The following is a 14,003-nucleotide window of genomic DNA, read 5'->3' on the forward strand; positions in this document are numbered from 1 at the left end:
CCTCCCCCCATTCTCAGCACATTCTACAGAGGCACTATAGAGACCTCCCCCCATTCTCAGCACATTCTACAGAGGCACTATAGAGACCACCCCCCATTCTCAGCACATTCTACAGAGGCACTATAGAGACCACCCCCCATTCTCAGCACATTCTACAGAGGCACTATAGACACCTCCCCCCATTCTCAGCACATTCTACAGAGGCACTATAGAGACCACCCCCCATTCTCAGCACATTCTAAAGAGGCACTATAGAGACCACCCCCCATTCTCAGCACATTCTACAGAGGCACTATAGAGACCACCCCCCCATTCTCAGCACATTCTACAGAGGCACTATAGAGACCACCCCCCATTTTCAGCACATTCTACAGAGGCACTATAGAGACCTCCCCCCATTCTCAGCACATTCTACAGAGGCACTATAGAGACCACCCCCCATTTTCAGCACATTCTACAGAGGCACTATAGAGACCACCCCCCATTCTCAGCACATTCTACAGAGGCACTATAGAGACCTCCCCCCATTCTCAGCACATTCTACAGAGGCACTATAGAGACCACCCCCCATTTTCAGCACATTCTACAGAGGCACTATAGAGACCTCCCCCCATTCTCAGCACATTCTACAGAGGCACTAGAGAGACCTCCCCCCATTCTCAGCACATTCTACAGAGGCACTATAGAGACCACCCCCCATTTTCAGCACATTCTACAGAGGCACTATAGAGACCTCCCCCCATTCTCAGCACATTCTACAGAGGCACTATAGAGACCACCCCCCATTCTCAGCACATTCTACAGAGGCACTATAGAGACCACCCCCCATTCTCAGCACATTCTACAGAGGCACTATAGAGACCACCCCCCATTCTCAGCACATTCTACAGAGGCACTATAGAGACCACCCCCCATTTTCAGCACATTCTACAGAGGCACTATAGAGACCTCCCCCCATTCTCAGCACATTCTACAGAGGCACTATAGAGACCACCCCCCATTCTCAGCACATTCTACAGAGGCACTATAGAGACCTCCCCCCATTCTCAGCACATTCTACAGAGGCACTATAGAGACCACCCCCCATTCTCAGCACATTCTACAGAGGCACTATAGAGACCTCCCCCCATTCTCAGCACATTCTACAGAGGCACTATAGAGACCTCCCCCCATTCTCAGCACATTCTACAGAGGCACTATAGAGACCTCCCCCCATTCTCAGCACATTCTACAGAGGCACTATAGAGACCTCCCCCCATTCTCAGCACATTCTACAGAGGCACTATAGAGACCACCCCCCATTCTCAGCACATTCTACAGAGGCACTATAGAGACCACCCCCCATTCTCAGCACATTCTACAGAGGCACTATAGAGACCTCCCCCCATTCTCAGCACATTCTACAGAGGCACTATAGAGACCACCCCCCATTCTCAGCACATTCTACAGAGGCACTATAGAGACCTCCCCCCCATTCTCAGCACATTCTACAGAGGCACTATAGACACCTCCCCCCATTCTCAGCACATTCTACAGAGGCACTATAGAGACCACCCCCCATTCTCAGCACATTCTACAGAGGCACTATAGAGACCACCCCCCATTCTCAGCACATTCTACAGAGGCACTATAGAGACCACCCCCCATTCTCAGCACATTCTACAGAGGCACTATAGAGACCACCCCCCATTCTCAGCACATTCTACAGAGGCACTATAGAGACCACCCCCCATTCTCAGCACATTCTACAGAGGCACTATAGAGACCACCCCCCATTCTCAGCACATTCTACAGAGGCACTATAGAGACCACCCCCCATTCTCAGCACATTCTACAGAGGCACTATAGAGACCTCCCCCCATTCTCAGCACATTCTACAGAGGCACTATAGAGACCTCCCCCCATTCTCAGCACATTCTACAGAGGCACTATAGAGACCACCCCCCATTCTCAGCACATTCTACAGAGGCACTATAGAGACCACCCCCCATTCTCAGCACATTCTACAGAGGCACTATAGACACCTCCCCCCATTCTCAGCACATTCTACAGAGGCACTATAGAGACCACCCCCCATTCTCAGCACATTCTACAGAGGCACTATAGAGAGCCTGCTGACCAACAACATCTCTGTCTGGACGGGAGCCTGCAATGCCTCAGACTGGAAGTCTCTCCAGAGAGTGGTGAAGACGGCGGAAAAGATCATCAGAACTCCTCTTCCTCCTATACAGGAGATCTTAAAAAGCCGCTGCCTGACCAAGGCTCAGAAAATCTGCAGAGACTCCTCCCACCCCCACCAAGGACTGTTTTCACTGCTGGACTCTAGAAAGAGGTTCCGCAGCCTCCGAAGCAGAACCTCCAGGTTCTGTAACAGCTTCTTCCCACAGGCCGTAAGACTCTTGAACGCATCATAATTAAATGATCCCCTCAACTTCCCCCAAAATGGATGAACTCGCTGGAATAAAAAAGACAATATAACATACATCCATAAAGGTGGATGCATATGGAAATGTGCAATATATTTATCTGTACAGTAATCTATTTATTTATTTATAGCTGCACCTTATTGCTTATTTATCCTGCACTACCATGAGCTAATGTAACAACATTTTGTTCTTATCTGTACTGTAAAGTTCAAATTTGAATGACAATAAAAAAGGAAGTTACAGTCTAAGTCTAAGTCTATAACTTGGTATGTGACACTTGTTAACTGCTAGCATGCAAATGTTAGCATACTAACATTAACATGATAACTTTTTAGCTAACTTTATTTTTTTTCTCTAATTACACAGCAATTTACCTTACAGTCGTAAAACTTGGTATGTGACATATGGTAACTGATAGAATGCTAACGTTAGCTTGCTAACAGGCTAACATTAGCATGAAACTTTTTGAGCAACACTTGCAATTGTTTACTCCAGAGTCATATAACTTGGTACGTGACACTTGTTAACTTTTAGCATGCTAGCAAGTTAATATTAGCATGCTAACTTTTTTGCTTATTTTTCACTTTTTTCTCTATTTCAGCAGCCATACACATTACAGCCACGTTACTTGACGTGTGAGACATGTTAACTGTTAGCATGCCATCTTTAGCACATATGCTACGTGTTAGCATACTAATGTTTCAGGCTAGCTCTGTAGCTCATTTTGTATAGTTACACCTAAAACACACAGCTTCGGACACTCCGAACCATCTTAAAAGTACGGCGGCTTCCGACGACCACTGGCCAGAAGTCCATGGCACAGATAGCAGGCCCATCAAAATTTCCGCAGGAATATTTTAATTTTCGTTATTGAACAATTTTGTTCCCATGAATTTCTTTTGGTACAAAACTTGCATTAAATTAAACTCAAATTTGATTGAGAAAGTACAAAAATGGTTTCACATGACTTCAAAAAGTTCTAAAAGTGTTCAAAATAAAATCCTGCTTGTGGCCTCAAGTTATCCAGGTCCTGTCTGTCAAAACCCACTAATCGATTAATGGCATTATTGAAGAAGTTAAGAAATAATCAATCATAATAATCAGTTTATGATTATTTTCCGGAGTCACTTTGATCAGTTTCTGCCCGTTCCATTTGACAACATCAGTCCATGCCTTTTGTTGTCCTGTAAAGCCCATCGACACCGACGCTGACGTGACCAAGTGCGTCTTCTGGGACTACGAGACTGAGAGTCTGCGGGGTCGCTGGGCGACACGCGGCTGCAGGACGGTGCACGTCAGCAGCAACGCCACCACCTGCACCTGCAGCCACCTCACACACTTTGCTGTCCTCATGTCGTCCGGGCGAGCCAACGTGAGAGTTCCTCGCTTTGATGTTGAACACCAAGTATCTTTGATAACGCATCGACGTGTGACAGCTGTTAATGCAACACGTCCACTAGAAACCATGACTGAATATATACTCTCCGACACTCAGTTGGCGGCCCACCAGACAGTCCTGACCCGCATCAGCCAGCTGGGGATGATCATCTCCATCATCTGCCTGTCAATGTGCATCTTCACCTTCTGGTTCTTCAGCGGGATCCAGAGCACCAGAACCACCATTCACAAGAACCTGTGCTGCAGTCTTTTCATGGCCGAGTTCATCTTCTTGGTGGGGATCAACATGAACACACACAAGGTAACCCTGGACTCTTATTAGAACTCTACCTTTAGAAGGAAACTGTCCACCCAGATCCTTTTGGTCTAAATGATGACAGGTGACTAGAATTGAAGTTGAACAATTTACTCTACAAACAGGAGTACCGTATTTTCTGGACTATAAGCCGCACTTACTAAATTTTAGAAGGACTTTTTCCCCATATATTAGTCGCACTGGACGATAAGTTGTGAAACAAGTTATTTACACAAAGTGTTTATTTACATACCTTAATTGTTTCCAAACGGTGTCTGTAACACGGCAGTAAAACGGCTGATCAAACAAAACATAAGTCATGTTCATACTCAATAACTCCACGGTGACGTTTTGGTGAATTTACTGAGGAATTTGTGAAAGTGAAACAATACAAAAAGAATGTCATTGTAAGTTAATAATACTAACAGACACTCATAAACGTGTTAGCCTATTAGGTAATGCTAACAATGCTAGCTTGATTACATTACGATAACACGTACAAATATGCATGAAAACACTCCTACATACATCACACATGGGATTTTTTAATAAGTAAGACTTGTTTTAGTTATATTGTAAAACTTAGTAGGAACGCTATAGTTGGCTAGTAGACACAATTGCACTTCTACTTCCGGCTGAAAGCTCAGTCTATGCAAAAAGGCACCTGCAGTGAGCGAACTCGTCCAAAAGATGGTGCAATAACACACATATTCAGTGTATTTGTTTTTGGTTTTTTGTAACTATTTGCATTATGGCTGGCAGCAAAGAAAAATCCATATATAATAATCGCATCGTTTTATAAGCCACAAGAAAAAAAGTAGCAGCCTATAGTCTGGAATTTACGGTAACTGTTGCAGTTAGTTAGTCAGTTAGTTAGTGTGTTAGCTAAATGCCTTAAAAGGTTATGGACACATTATGATGAAACGTTCAGGAAAGGTCAGAATTGGGGCTGATTCGGATCATCGCCTGGATTCAGGACTTTTATTAGTCTTTCTCTTTGCACATTAGATGTATACGAGTTGTAAAACGATCTGTAAAATGTTGCAATATTTTGGACGACATTAAAGATTGTTTTCTTATTTTTGTTTTAGGAACGTTAACCTTATGACAAAATCCCAAGTATATTTAGGGACACATTGTTTATATTATTATTTGTATTGTTCAAAATGCTTCAACTGGTTGTTTTTTTTCTATCACTTGTATGTCCTCGTTATAAAGATATCGCCCGAGTTTTACGGCTGCAGGGAACGTGGTGGACAAACGTGAAAACCAACATTTAGGTTTTTGAGTTTTTGCAGGTCAATCATTTGTTCTTTGTTCCCCGGCAGCTCTTCTGCTCCGTTATTGCGGGTCTCCTGCACTATTTCTTCTTGGCAGCCTTTGCCTGGATGTGCATCGAGGGCATCCATCTCTACTTAATCGTGGTGGGCGTCATCTACAACAAGGGCTTCTTGCACCGTAACTTCTACGTCTTCGGCTACGGAAGCCCGGCCGTGGTGGTCGCCATCTCCGCCACGCTGGGCTCCAAGTATTACGGCACTGATAAAATGTGAGCGCTCCTATACATATATTTGTTTCTTGACGCACACAGCTTAGCTTCAATAACAAGTGCAGTAGCAGTTGTGTGCAAGGAGAAGAGGAAGTCATGTGAGAACATTTCAAAATAAGACCAAGCAATTTGGAAGTGGAAGACCAGACTTCAAATGAACAAACGATGAATATAGAATGGCACTTCTACTTCAGGTTGATTCCGAAATTCCCAAAGATAATGTTGATTATAGAACGTTTTCACTAGAGATGTCCGACAATATCGGCCGATAAATGCGTTAAAATGTAATATCGGAAATTATCGGTATCGTTTTTTTTACTATCAGTATCGTTTTTTTTTTTTTTTTTTTTTTTTTTTTTATGAAATCCACATAAAAAACCCAAGCTACACTTACAATTAGTGCACCAAGCCAAAAAACCTCCCTCCCCCATTTACACTCATTCACACAAAAGGGTTGTTTCTTTCTGTTATTAATATTCTGCTTCCTACATTATATATCAATATATATCAATACAGTCTGCAAGGGATACAGTCCGTAAGCACACATGATTGTGCGTGCTGCTGCTCCACTAATAGTACTAACCTTTAACACTTCATTTTACTCATTTTCATTAATTACTAGTTTCTATGTAACTGTTTTTAAATTGTTTTACTTTCTTTTTTATTCAAGAAAATGTTTTTAATTTATTTATCTTATTTTATTTGATTCCTTTTTTTAAAAAGTACCTTATCTTCACCATACCTGGTTGTCCAAATTAGGCATAATAATGTGTTAATTCCACCACTGTGTATATCGGTTGATATCGGTATCGGTTGATATCGGTATCGGTAATTAAAGAGTTGGACAATATTGGCATATCGGATATCGGCAAAAAGCCATTATCGGACATCCCTAGTTTTCACTTCTGATACGATACCAACATTGAAGCTTTGAGTTTTGTCCGATAAGGATATTGATCGGATACGATCTCAGCGTGAATCATTAGGGGTGCACAAAAAATCAATTCAAATCCGATTCAGCATTCTTATTCATTCCGATTCTAAATGGATTCATAATTTTGCAAAACAATAAATACATCCGGTAGGAGGCCACGGGGAAGACCCAGGACACGTTGGGAAGACTATGTCTCCCGGCTGGCCTGGGAACGCCTCGGGATCCCCCGGGAGGAGCTGGACTCTAGAGAGGGAAGTCTGGGTTTCCCTGCTTAGGCTGCTGCCCCCGCAACCCGACCTCGGATAAGCGGAGGAAGATGGATGGATGGATAAATACATTTAAAAAAAGATTGATTGACTTTCTTTTTTTTTTTTTTTTAACTACAATACATTTGTTTAAAAACGTTTTTAGGACATCTCCATGCAACCTAAAAAAGTTTCTCACCTTTTTTGAAAAATGTTGATTATAGTTATTATTCCAAATAATACATTGCAAGAATCTGTTTGAATCAAGAATCAATTCTGAATTGAATCGTCACTCAGGAATCTGAATGGTTATCAGCCCAAAGATTCACAGCGCTTGGAATCGTTCATACTTGAAATGAGTCAAACAGAGAGCAATGGTTGGTGGGAAAACCTATTTATTATTTACCATTTGAAATGGACTTATGCGGTCTTTAAATTGAATAGCTGCTAGCTCATAGTAGCCTATAGCCAAGCATGTTTACCTTTTGTAAATGACTTCAGTAAAAAATAAGAAATTGTAAATATTTTTTGGAGAACATCAAGCATGGGCTACGAGTCGTTTTAGAATTGATTCAAACCGATTCTCGTAACGTACAATAATAATTAATTATCTTACAAAAATAGAAAAAATGTGTTGTTGTTTTTTTGTTTATTTAATTTTTTTTTGGGGGGGGGGGTTAAATCGATACATAAAAATTCTGGATTATTAATTTATATATAATGAAAAATTTAAAAAATTATTGCGATTCGGAAGTGAATAGTTTTTTTTCATGCACCCCTAGTTAACTGCCTCTCCAGCTTTGCACAAGTAAACAAGCTGCAGGACTGCTCGTATCGCACATGATATCACACACAAGTAAACACGCTGCAAGACTGCTTGTATCGCACAAGATATCACACACAAGTAAACACGCTGCAGGACTGCTTGTATCGCACATGATATCATACACAAGTAAACACAATACAGGGCGGCTTGTTTCGCACATGATATCACACACAATTAAACATGCTGCAGGACTGCTGGTATCGCACATGATATGACACAAGTAAACACGATGCAAGACTGCTTATATCGTACATGATGTCACACACAAGTAAACACGCTGCAGGACTGCTTGTATCGCACATGATATGACACACAAGTTAACACTCTGCAGGACTGCTTGTATCGCACATGATATCACACACAAGTAAACACGATACAGTGCGGCTTGTATCACACTTGATATCACACACAAGTAAACTGCAGCACTGCTTGTATTGCACATGATATCACACACAAGTAAACACGCTGCAGGACGGCTTGTATCGCACATGATATCACACACAAGTAAACACTGCAGGACTGCTTGTATCACACATGTTTTAATGATATATAATATCAATAACATATTGGGACACCCTTATTATTTTCTAGTCCAAAAGTCATTTTTCAGCAGATTCAGATAGTATAGTATACTTTAGTATAGTATAGTAAAATATTCAATATAGTGTAGGATGTCTGCATGATGAGTTTGTATGAATTATTCTCATGTTTTGAATTAGTTTTTGAGTTTGAGCAATAAAAGAGAAACAAAACCAGCAAATGAAGTTTGATTTTTTTTTTCAGGTGTTGGCTGAGCACGGAAAATCATTTTATTTGGAGTTTCATCGGTCCCGCCTGTTTGATCATCCTGGTAAGCAACACAAGCATCAGATTGATGTGTTGAAGTGTGATGAGACTGTTCTCCCTCAGGTAAATCTCCTGGCCTTTGCAGTGATCATCTACAAGGTGTATCGACACACGCAGGTGAAAAAGCCTGAAATCAGCCACTATGAGAACATCAGGTAGGATTATGAAGATGACATCATCATTACCAGCAGCGTCCTCTGCAGTGGACATTTGTGAACATGCATAACAGATATATGCATATCTTTCCTTTTTTTCTAGAATGTGTAACTGTGACAAAAGATTAAAAACAAATAAATGTGTACTGCAGAGGATGCCATTTTATGCAGAAGAAACACTTGACTCCGCCCATTTCTGTATTTTAATCACAGCCATGTGAAATAATACAAAAAATAAATGTTGATACACAACAAGACTTCAAAATCTGACCAAGACCAAATCATTCAAACTAAAGCATTTTTCTCCCCCATAAAAAATACATACAGACACCCAGAGTAATTTGAGCTTTTTGTAGAAAACAATGCAAAATACATCAAAATGAAACTTTTACACATCATTGATTCTGTTCTTTTTGGAATTCAGTCATGTATCTCACCTTCTTTATCAAAGTGCTGGCACTCACAACTTACTTTGGCCCATCCATGGTGGATTATTTTGCATTATTGTATTGTATTGTAAATGTTTATTTCGGACATGTTTGCATAAAAATGCAGAAACAGCAACAACAACAACTACGATATCCAGTAGGAATGGCGTGCGAACGATGGGTGTATTCCTGAAAATTCCGGGAAAACCGGGAATTTGGGGAAGTGGAAAACATGTTTTGCCTTCGATAGCCTAACTTAGAATTTGTCCATTCATTTGAATGGGAATTTCCTGGAAATTTGGGAATTTCAGGATTTTTTTTTAAATATTGATACTAGCACAATTGTCCGCAATGATATGAATTGGTTGGTGTTGGAATTGTTTTAATCATTTGAAATCTGTGGACGTAGTAACTGTTTGAAGTGAAAATGGGTATTTCAGAATTCCTGGAATTTTAGGAAAACCAGGATTTTTTTTTTAAATGATTGAAATTAGCACAATATTCCGAGATGATATGATTGGGTTGGTGTTGGAATTTTTTGAATCGGTTGAGAAATGTTGACTTAGTAACACTTTGAATTAAGAATTGGTATTTTGGAATTCCTGGAATTTAGGGTTAGGAAATGTATTTGTACAAAGAAAAATTGGGATGTTTTGTTGTCCCAACTAAGAGGAATGTTTTGATGATGGAATGGTTGGAATTTGTTGAACAATATGGACTGTGAAAACGTTGGGACAAGAGTTGAACATAGGGATTTGGAAAACCGGGAATTCTGGAAATTCTTGGAATATTTTTGAACTTGGAAAATGGTAATTTGATTGTTCAAAGTGAGTGGAAAGTGTTGAAAGTGGTATGGTTCAAATCGGGTAAGAAATGTGGGATAGTGATTGTCAATGGCGATACAATACCTGAAAATTCTGGGGAAACCGGGAATTTGGGTAAATGGAAAACATCTTTTACATTTTCTATCCAGGGTGAGTAGTGTGTGTGGATGGTTGAAAGGTCTGAATGGGGCAACAAAAAAATGACGCAAACATTTAAGAAATGTGGTTATTGTTGAACTTTGAAGATGTCCATTCATTTGAATTGACATTTCCTGGAAATTTGGGAATTTCAGGAAAATATTGATATCATCACAAATGTCCTTGATGATATAAATTGGTTGGTGTTGGAATTGTTTTAATCAATTTGAATTGAGAATGGGTAGGTTAACCCTAACCCTAATTGCTGGAATTTTGGGAGAACTAGGATTTTTTTTAAATGATTGAAACTAGCACAATTTTCCTAGATGATATGAATGGGTTGGTATCTGAATTTTTTTAATCAGTTGAGAAATGTTGACGTAGTAACACTTATAGTATTTTGGAATTCCTGGAAGGGGGGATTTCATGGAAAACTTTGGTATTTCAGGAACTTTTGAAAATATGGATACTAGCACAATTGTCCTAGATGATAAAAATGGGTTGGTGTTGGAATATTTTGAATCGGTTAAAACATGTGGACATACTAACACTTTGATATGAGACTGGGTATTTTGGAATTCCTGGAATTTCGAGAAAGCAAAGTATTTGTACGAAGGAAACATTGGGACATTGTGTTGTCCCAACAACAAGGAATGTTTTGATGGTGGAATGATTGGAATTTTTTGAAAAAATATGGACTGTGAAAATGTTGGGACAAGAGGTGAAAATAGGGCTATGGAAAACCAGTAATTCTGGAAATTCCTGAAATATTTTTGAACTGAAGGTAGTTTGATTGTTCAAGGTGAGTGGAAGGTGTTGAAAGTGGAACGGTTCAAATCAGATGAGAAACTTGAAATATGCAGATGTTTGTATATTGCCAATTCATTGTGAGTGGGGGAAATTCATGGACATTCTGGGAAAACGGGGAATTTGGGGAAATGGAAAACATGTTTTGCCTTTGATATATCAGAAGAGTAGTGTGTGTGAATGGTTGAAAGGTCGGAATCGGGTAAAAAAAAAAGCTGCAACATTTTGACCATTTAGGGCATTGTAGAACTATGGATATGTCCGTTCATTTGAGTGGGAATTTCCTGGAAATTTGGAGGTTTCAGAAAAACCAAAAATGTTTGAACATATTGATATTAGCACAATTGTCCTAGATGATATGTATGGATTGCCGTTGGAATTTTTTTTTTTCCGGTTGAAAACCATTGACGTAGTAACAGTTTGAATTAAGAAATGGTATTTCGGATTTCCTGGAATTTCGGGAAAATTGGGAATTTGTGTCAAAAAAAAAAAAAAAAAGTTTTGTTGTACCTACCAAGAGGAAGGTTTTGAAAGTGGAATGGTTGGAGTTGTTTGAAAAATGTGTACTGTGAAAACTTTCCAGAGAGGTGAAAATAGGGCTTTGGAACACCGGGAATTCTGGGAGATCCCGGAATTTTAGAATCGAGTGAGAATCATGCAAGTTTGAAAGATGACCCAAAATGTAACGGAAACCCTGGAATTTTGGGTAATCATGGCCATTTTGGGGGAAAAGTTACAATGTTTACAGTTGAACATTCTTACTCCTTTGAAAGGGAGTAGGAAGAAGCAGAACTTATTTAATCATGTCCTTGTATTTACTAGAAAACACCATTTTTTTCACTTGTTCAATCTTTAACAATACATAAATAAATAAATATCTATTATTTCATCTTTTTTTTACATAAAAGAAAAATTATATTAGAGAAGTCAGTGTATAGCTTGTACAGTAGCTGTATTTGGTCATATCCTAGTTTTATTATGATAGTATTGTTCTTTTGGATCGGTGGTTCTCAAACTCTTTTCACCAAGTTCTCCCCTCAGAAAACACAGAAGTACCACCATAATGACAACATGTATTCAGTGGTGTAGTAGACCTAAGTATTCATTAAGTACCACCATAATGACAACATTAAATACAGTAGTGTAGTAGACCTAAGTATTCATTAAGTACCACCATAATGACAACATTAAATACAGTAGTGTAGTAGACCTAAGTATTCATTAAGTACCACCATCATGACAACATTAAATACAGTAGTGTAGTAGACCTAAGTATTCATTAAGTACCACCATAATGACAACATGTATTCAGTGGTGTAGTAGACCTAAGTATTCATTAAGTACCACCATAATGACAACATGTATTCAGTGGTGTAGTAGACCTAAGTATTCATTAAGTACCACCATAATGACAACATTAAATACAGTAGTGTAGTAGACCTAAGTATTCATTAAGTACCACCATAATGACAACATTAAATACAGTAGTGTAGTAGACCTAAGTATTCATTAAGTACCACCATAATGACAACATTAAATACAGTAGTGTAGTAGACCTAAGTATTCATTAAGTACCACCATCATGACAACATTAAATACAGTAGTGTAGTAGACCTAAGTATTCATTAAGTACCACCATAATGACAACATGTATTCAGTGGTGTAGTAGACCTAAGTATTCATTAAGTACTACCATAATGACAACATGTATTCAGTGGTGTAGTAGACCTAAGTATTCATTAAGTACCACCATAATGACAACATGTATTCAGTGGTGTAGTAGACCTAAGTATTCATTAAGTACCACCATAATGACAACATGTATTCAGTGGTGTAGTAGACCTAAGTATTCATTAAACACAAGGCAGAGAGTTTCAGTGTATAGTATATTTCATATTTGTGGCCACAGTTTGAAGAGTAATATTTAATGAGGTCATTATATTGTTGGAGAGTACATTATTTGAATGGAAGTCATGTTTTTTTTGAAGATATTAAAGACTTGATTATTGGTTGGCATGGCAGGTCGTGCGCCCGCGGTGCCATGGCGCTGCTCTTCGTGTTGGGTGCCACCTGGGCCTTTGGAGTGTTGCACATCCTGTATGAGAAGACGCTGACTGCGTACCTGTTCACCATCGCCAACGCCTTCCAGGGCATGTTCATCTTCATCTTCCTCTGCGTGCTCTCCAGGAAGGTCAAGCATTATCATCATCATCATTGGCATTATTATTATTATTAATATTCGGACACAACTAGCAAAACCTTGTATTAACCAATGTATTTTGTATTGTTGTCATGCTCTAACAATGATAAATAGTAATAATATGAATAATATGTTTTGTATTGCAGATTCAAGAGGAGTATTACAGGCTGTTCAAAAACATCCCGTGTTGTTTTGAATGTCTCAGATGAAACAACCCTCACGTCCTTCACACTTTTTATACAATCATCTTCTTGTCATCAAATTCCTCCTCAAGAGTGACATGTACTGGATTTAGTCACGTGTTTCAGTGTTAAATTAAAAATAAACAAACAAACGTCCTTTTTCTTGGAGAGGAAGAAAGAGCAATGTCTCCATCTAGTGGTCATCATCCAGTAGACACTGTACAGTAAAAAAACGAAAACTATTTACATGTATAATAGTGTTGTTTTCCTTCAATTCGACTGATTATTTCTAAAATAATTGTGTTGTATAATTATAATTTTAGATGTACTGTATTTTAGCTTCAATAATTATTAATGATGGACTTTGTTGCTATTTGCACAATGTCGTTTATGTTCTGTCGCTAAATGGCAGCACTGTACAGTCTGACAGCATCTTCATTTATTTACTGTTGCACAAACAAATACAACCAAAAAAAGCAATTTGTGTGTGTTTAATTTGTTTATTTTGATCTTTGAACTGTCGGTTATTAGTTTTTTTAGGATTTATATCACAGGATGGACATTATTCCTAAACGTTCACTCCTTTTAAGAGACAAAAAAAATTAGTTTATCCCAGCCAATCAGTAAAGTGAGATGATGATGATGCAAAAAAAAAAGCTACTGAAGTAAAAAAACAAAACAATTGTAGTACATTGTTGAATATTTTGGGGGTTTACTGGATTTTTTCTTTAAATGTAACTTTTATTTAAC

General features: G+C 38.9%; 1 protein-coding gene across 2 annotated transcripts; it reads left to right on the plus strand.

Annotated features, from left to right (window-relative positions):
• Positions 1-3,007: 3,007 nt before the first annotated feature.
• LOC133634987 (adhesion G protein-coupled receptor L4-like) lies at positions 3,008-13,727 on the plus strand. 2 transcript variants are annotated; one of them, XM_062027645.1, is made up of 7 exons: positions 3,008-3,798; positions 3,922-4,125; positions 5,448-5,668; positions 8,457-8,523; positions 8,583-8,674; positions 12,894-13,055; positions 13,215-13,727. In XM_062027645.1, the coding sequence occupies exons 1-7, from the start codon at positions 3,778-3,780 to the stop codon at positions 13,348-13,350; spliced, it is 903 nt and encodes a 300-aa protein (XP_061883629.1). In that variant the 5' UTR covers positions 3,008-3,777; the 3' UTR covers positions 13,351-13,727. The 2 variants fall into 2 exon arrangements, with proteins under 2 accessions (XP_061883629.1, XP_061883630.1); XM_062027646.1 differs by having other exon boundaries at positions 3,028-3,798; positions 12,894-13,062; positions 13,218-13,727.
• Positions 13,728-14,003: the final 276 nt, after the last annotated feature.

This window comes from Entelurus aequoreus, linkage group LG19, assembly GCF_033978785.1.
Source record: "Entelurus aequoreus isolate RoL-2023_Sb linkage group LG19, RoL_Eaeq_v1.1, whole genome shotgun sequence".
NCBI lineage: Eukaryota > Metazoa > Chordata > Actinopteri > Syngnathiformes > Syngnathidae > Entelurus > Entelurus aequoreus.

Excerpts from the sequence above, each read along its gene's own strand:
- LOC133634987 (XM_062027645.1), top strand. The coding sequence starts at position 3,778 with ATGTCGTCCGGGCGAGCCAAC. Across the intron at positions 3,799-3,921 it reads TGTCGTCCGGGCGAGCCAAC|TTGGCGGCCCACCAGACAGT; the intron begins GTGAGAGTTCCT and ends TCCGACACTCAG. Across the intron at positions 8,524-8,582 it reads CCGCCTGTTTGATCATCCTG|GTAAATCTCCTGGCCTTTGC; the intron begins GTAAGCAACACA and ends GTTCTCCCTCAG.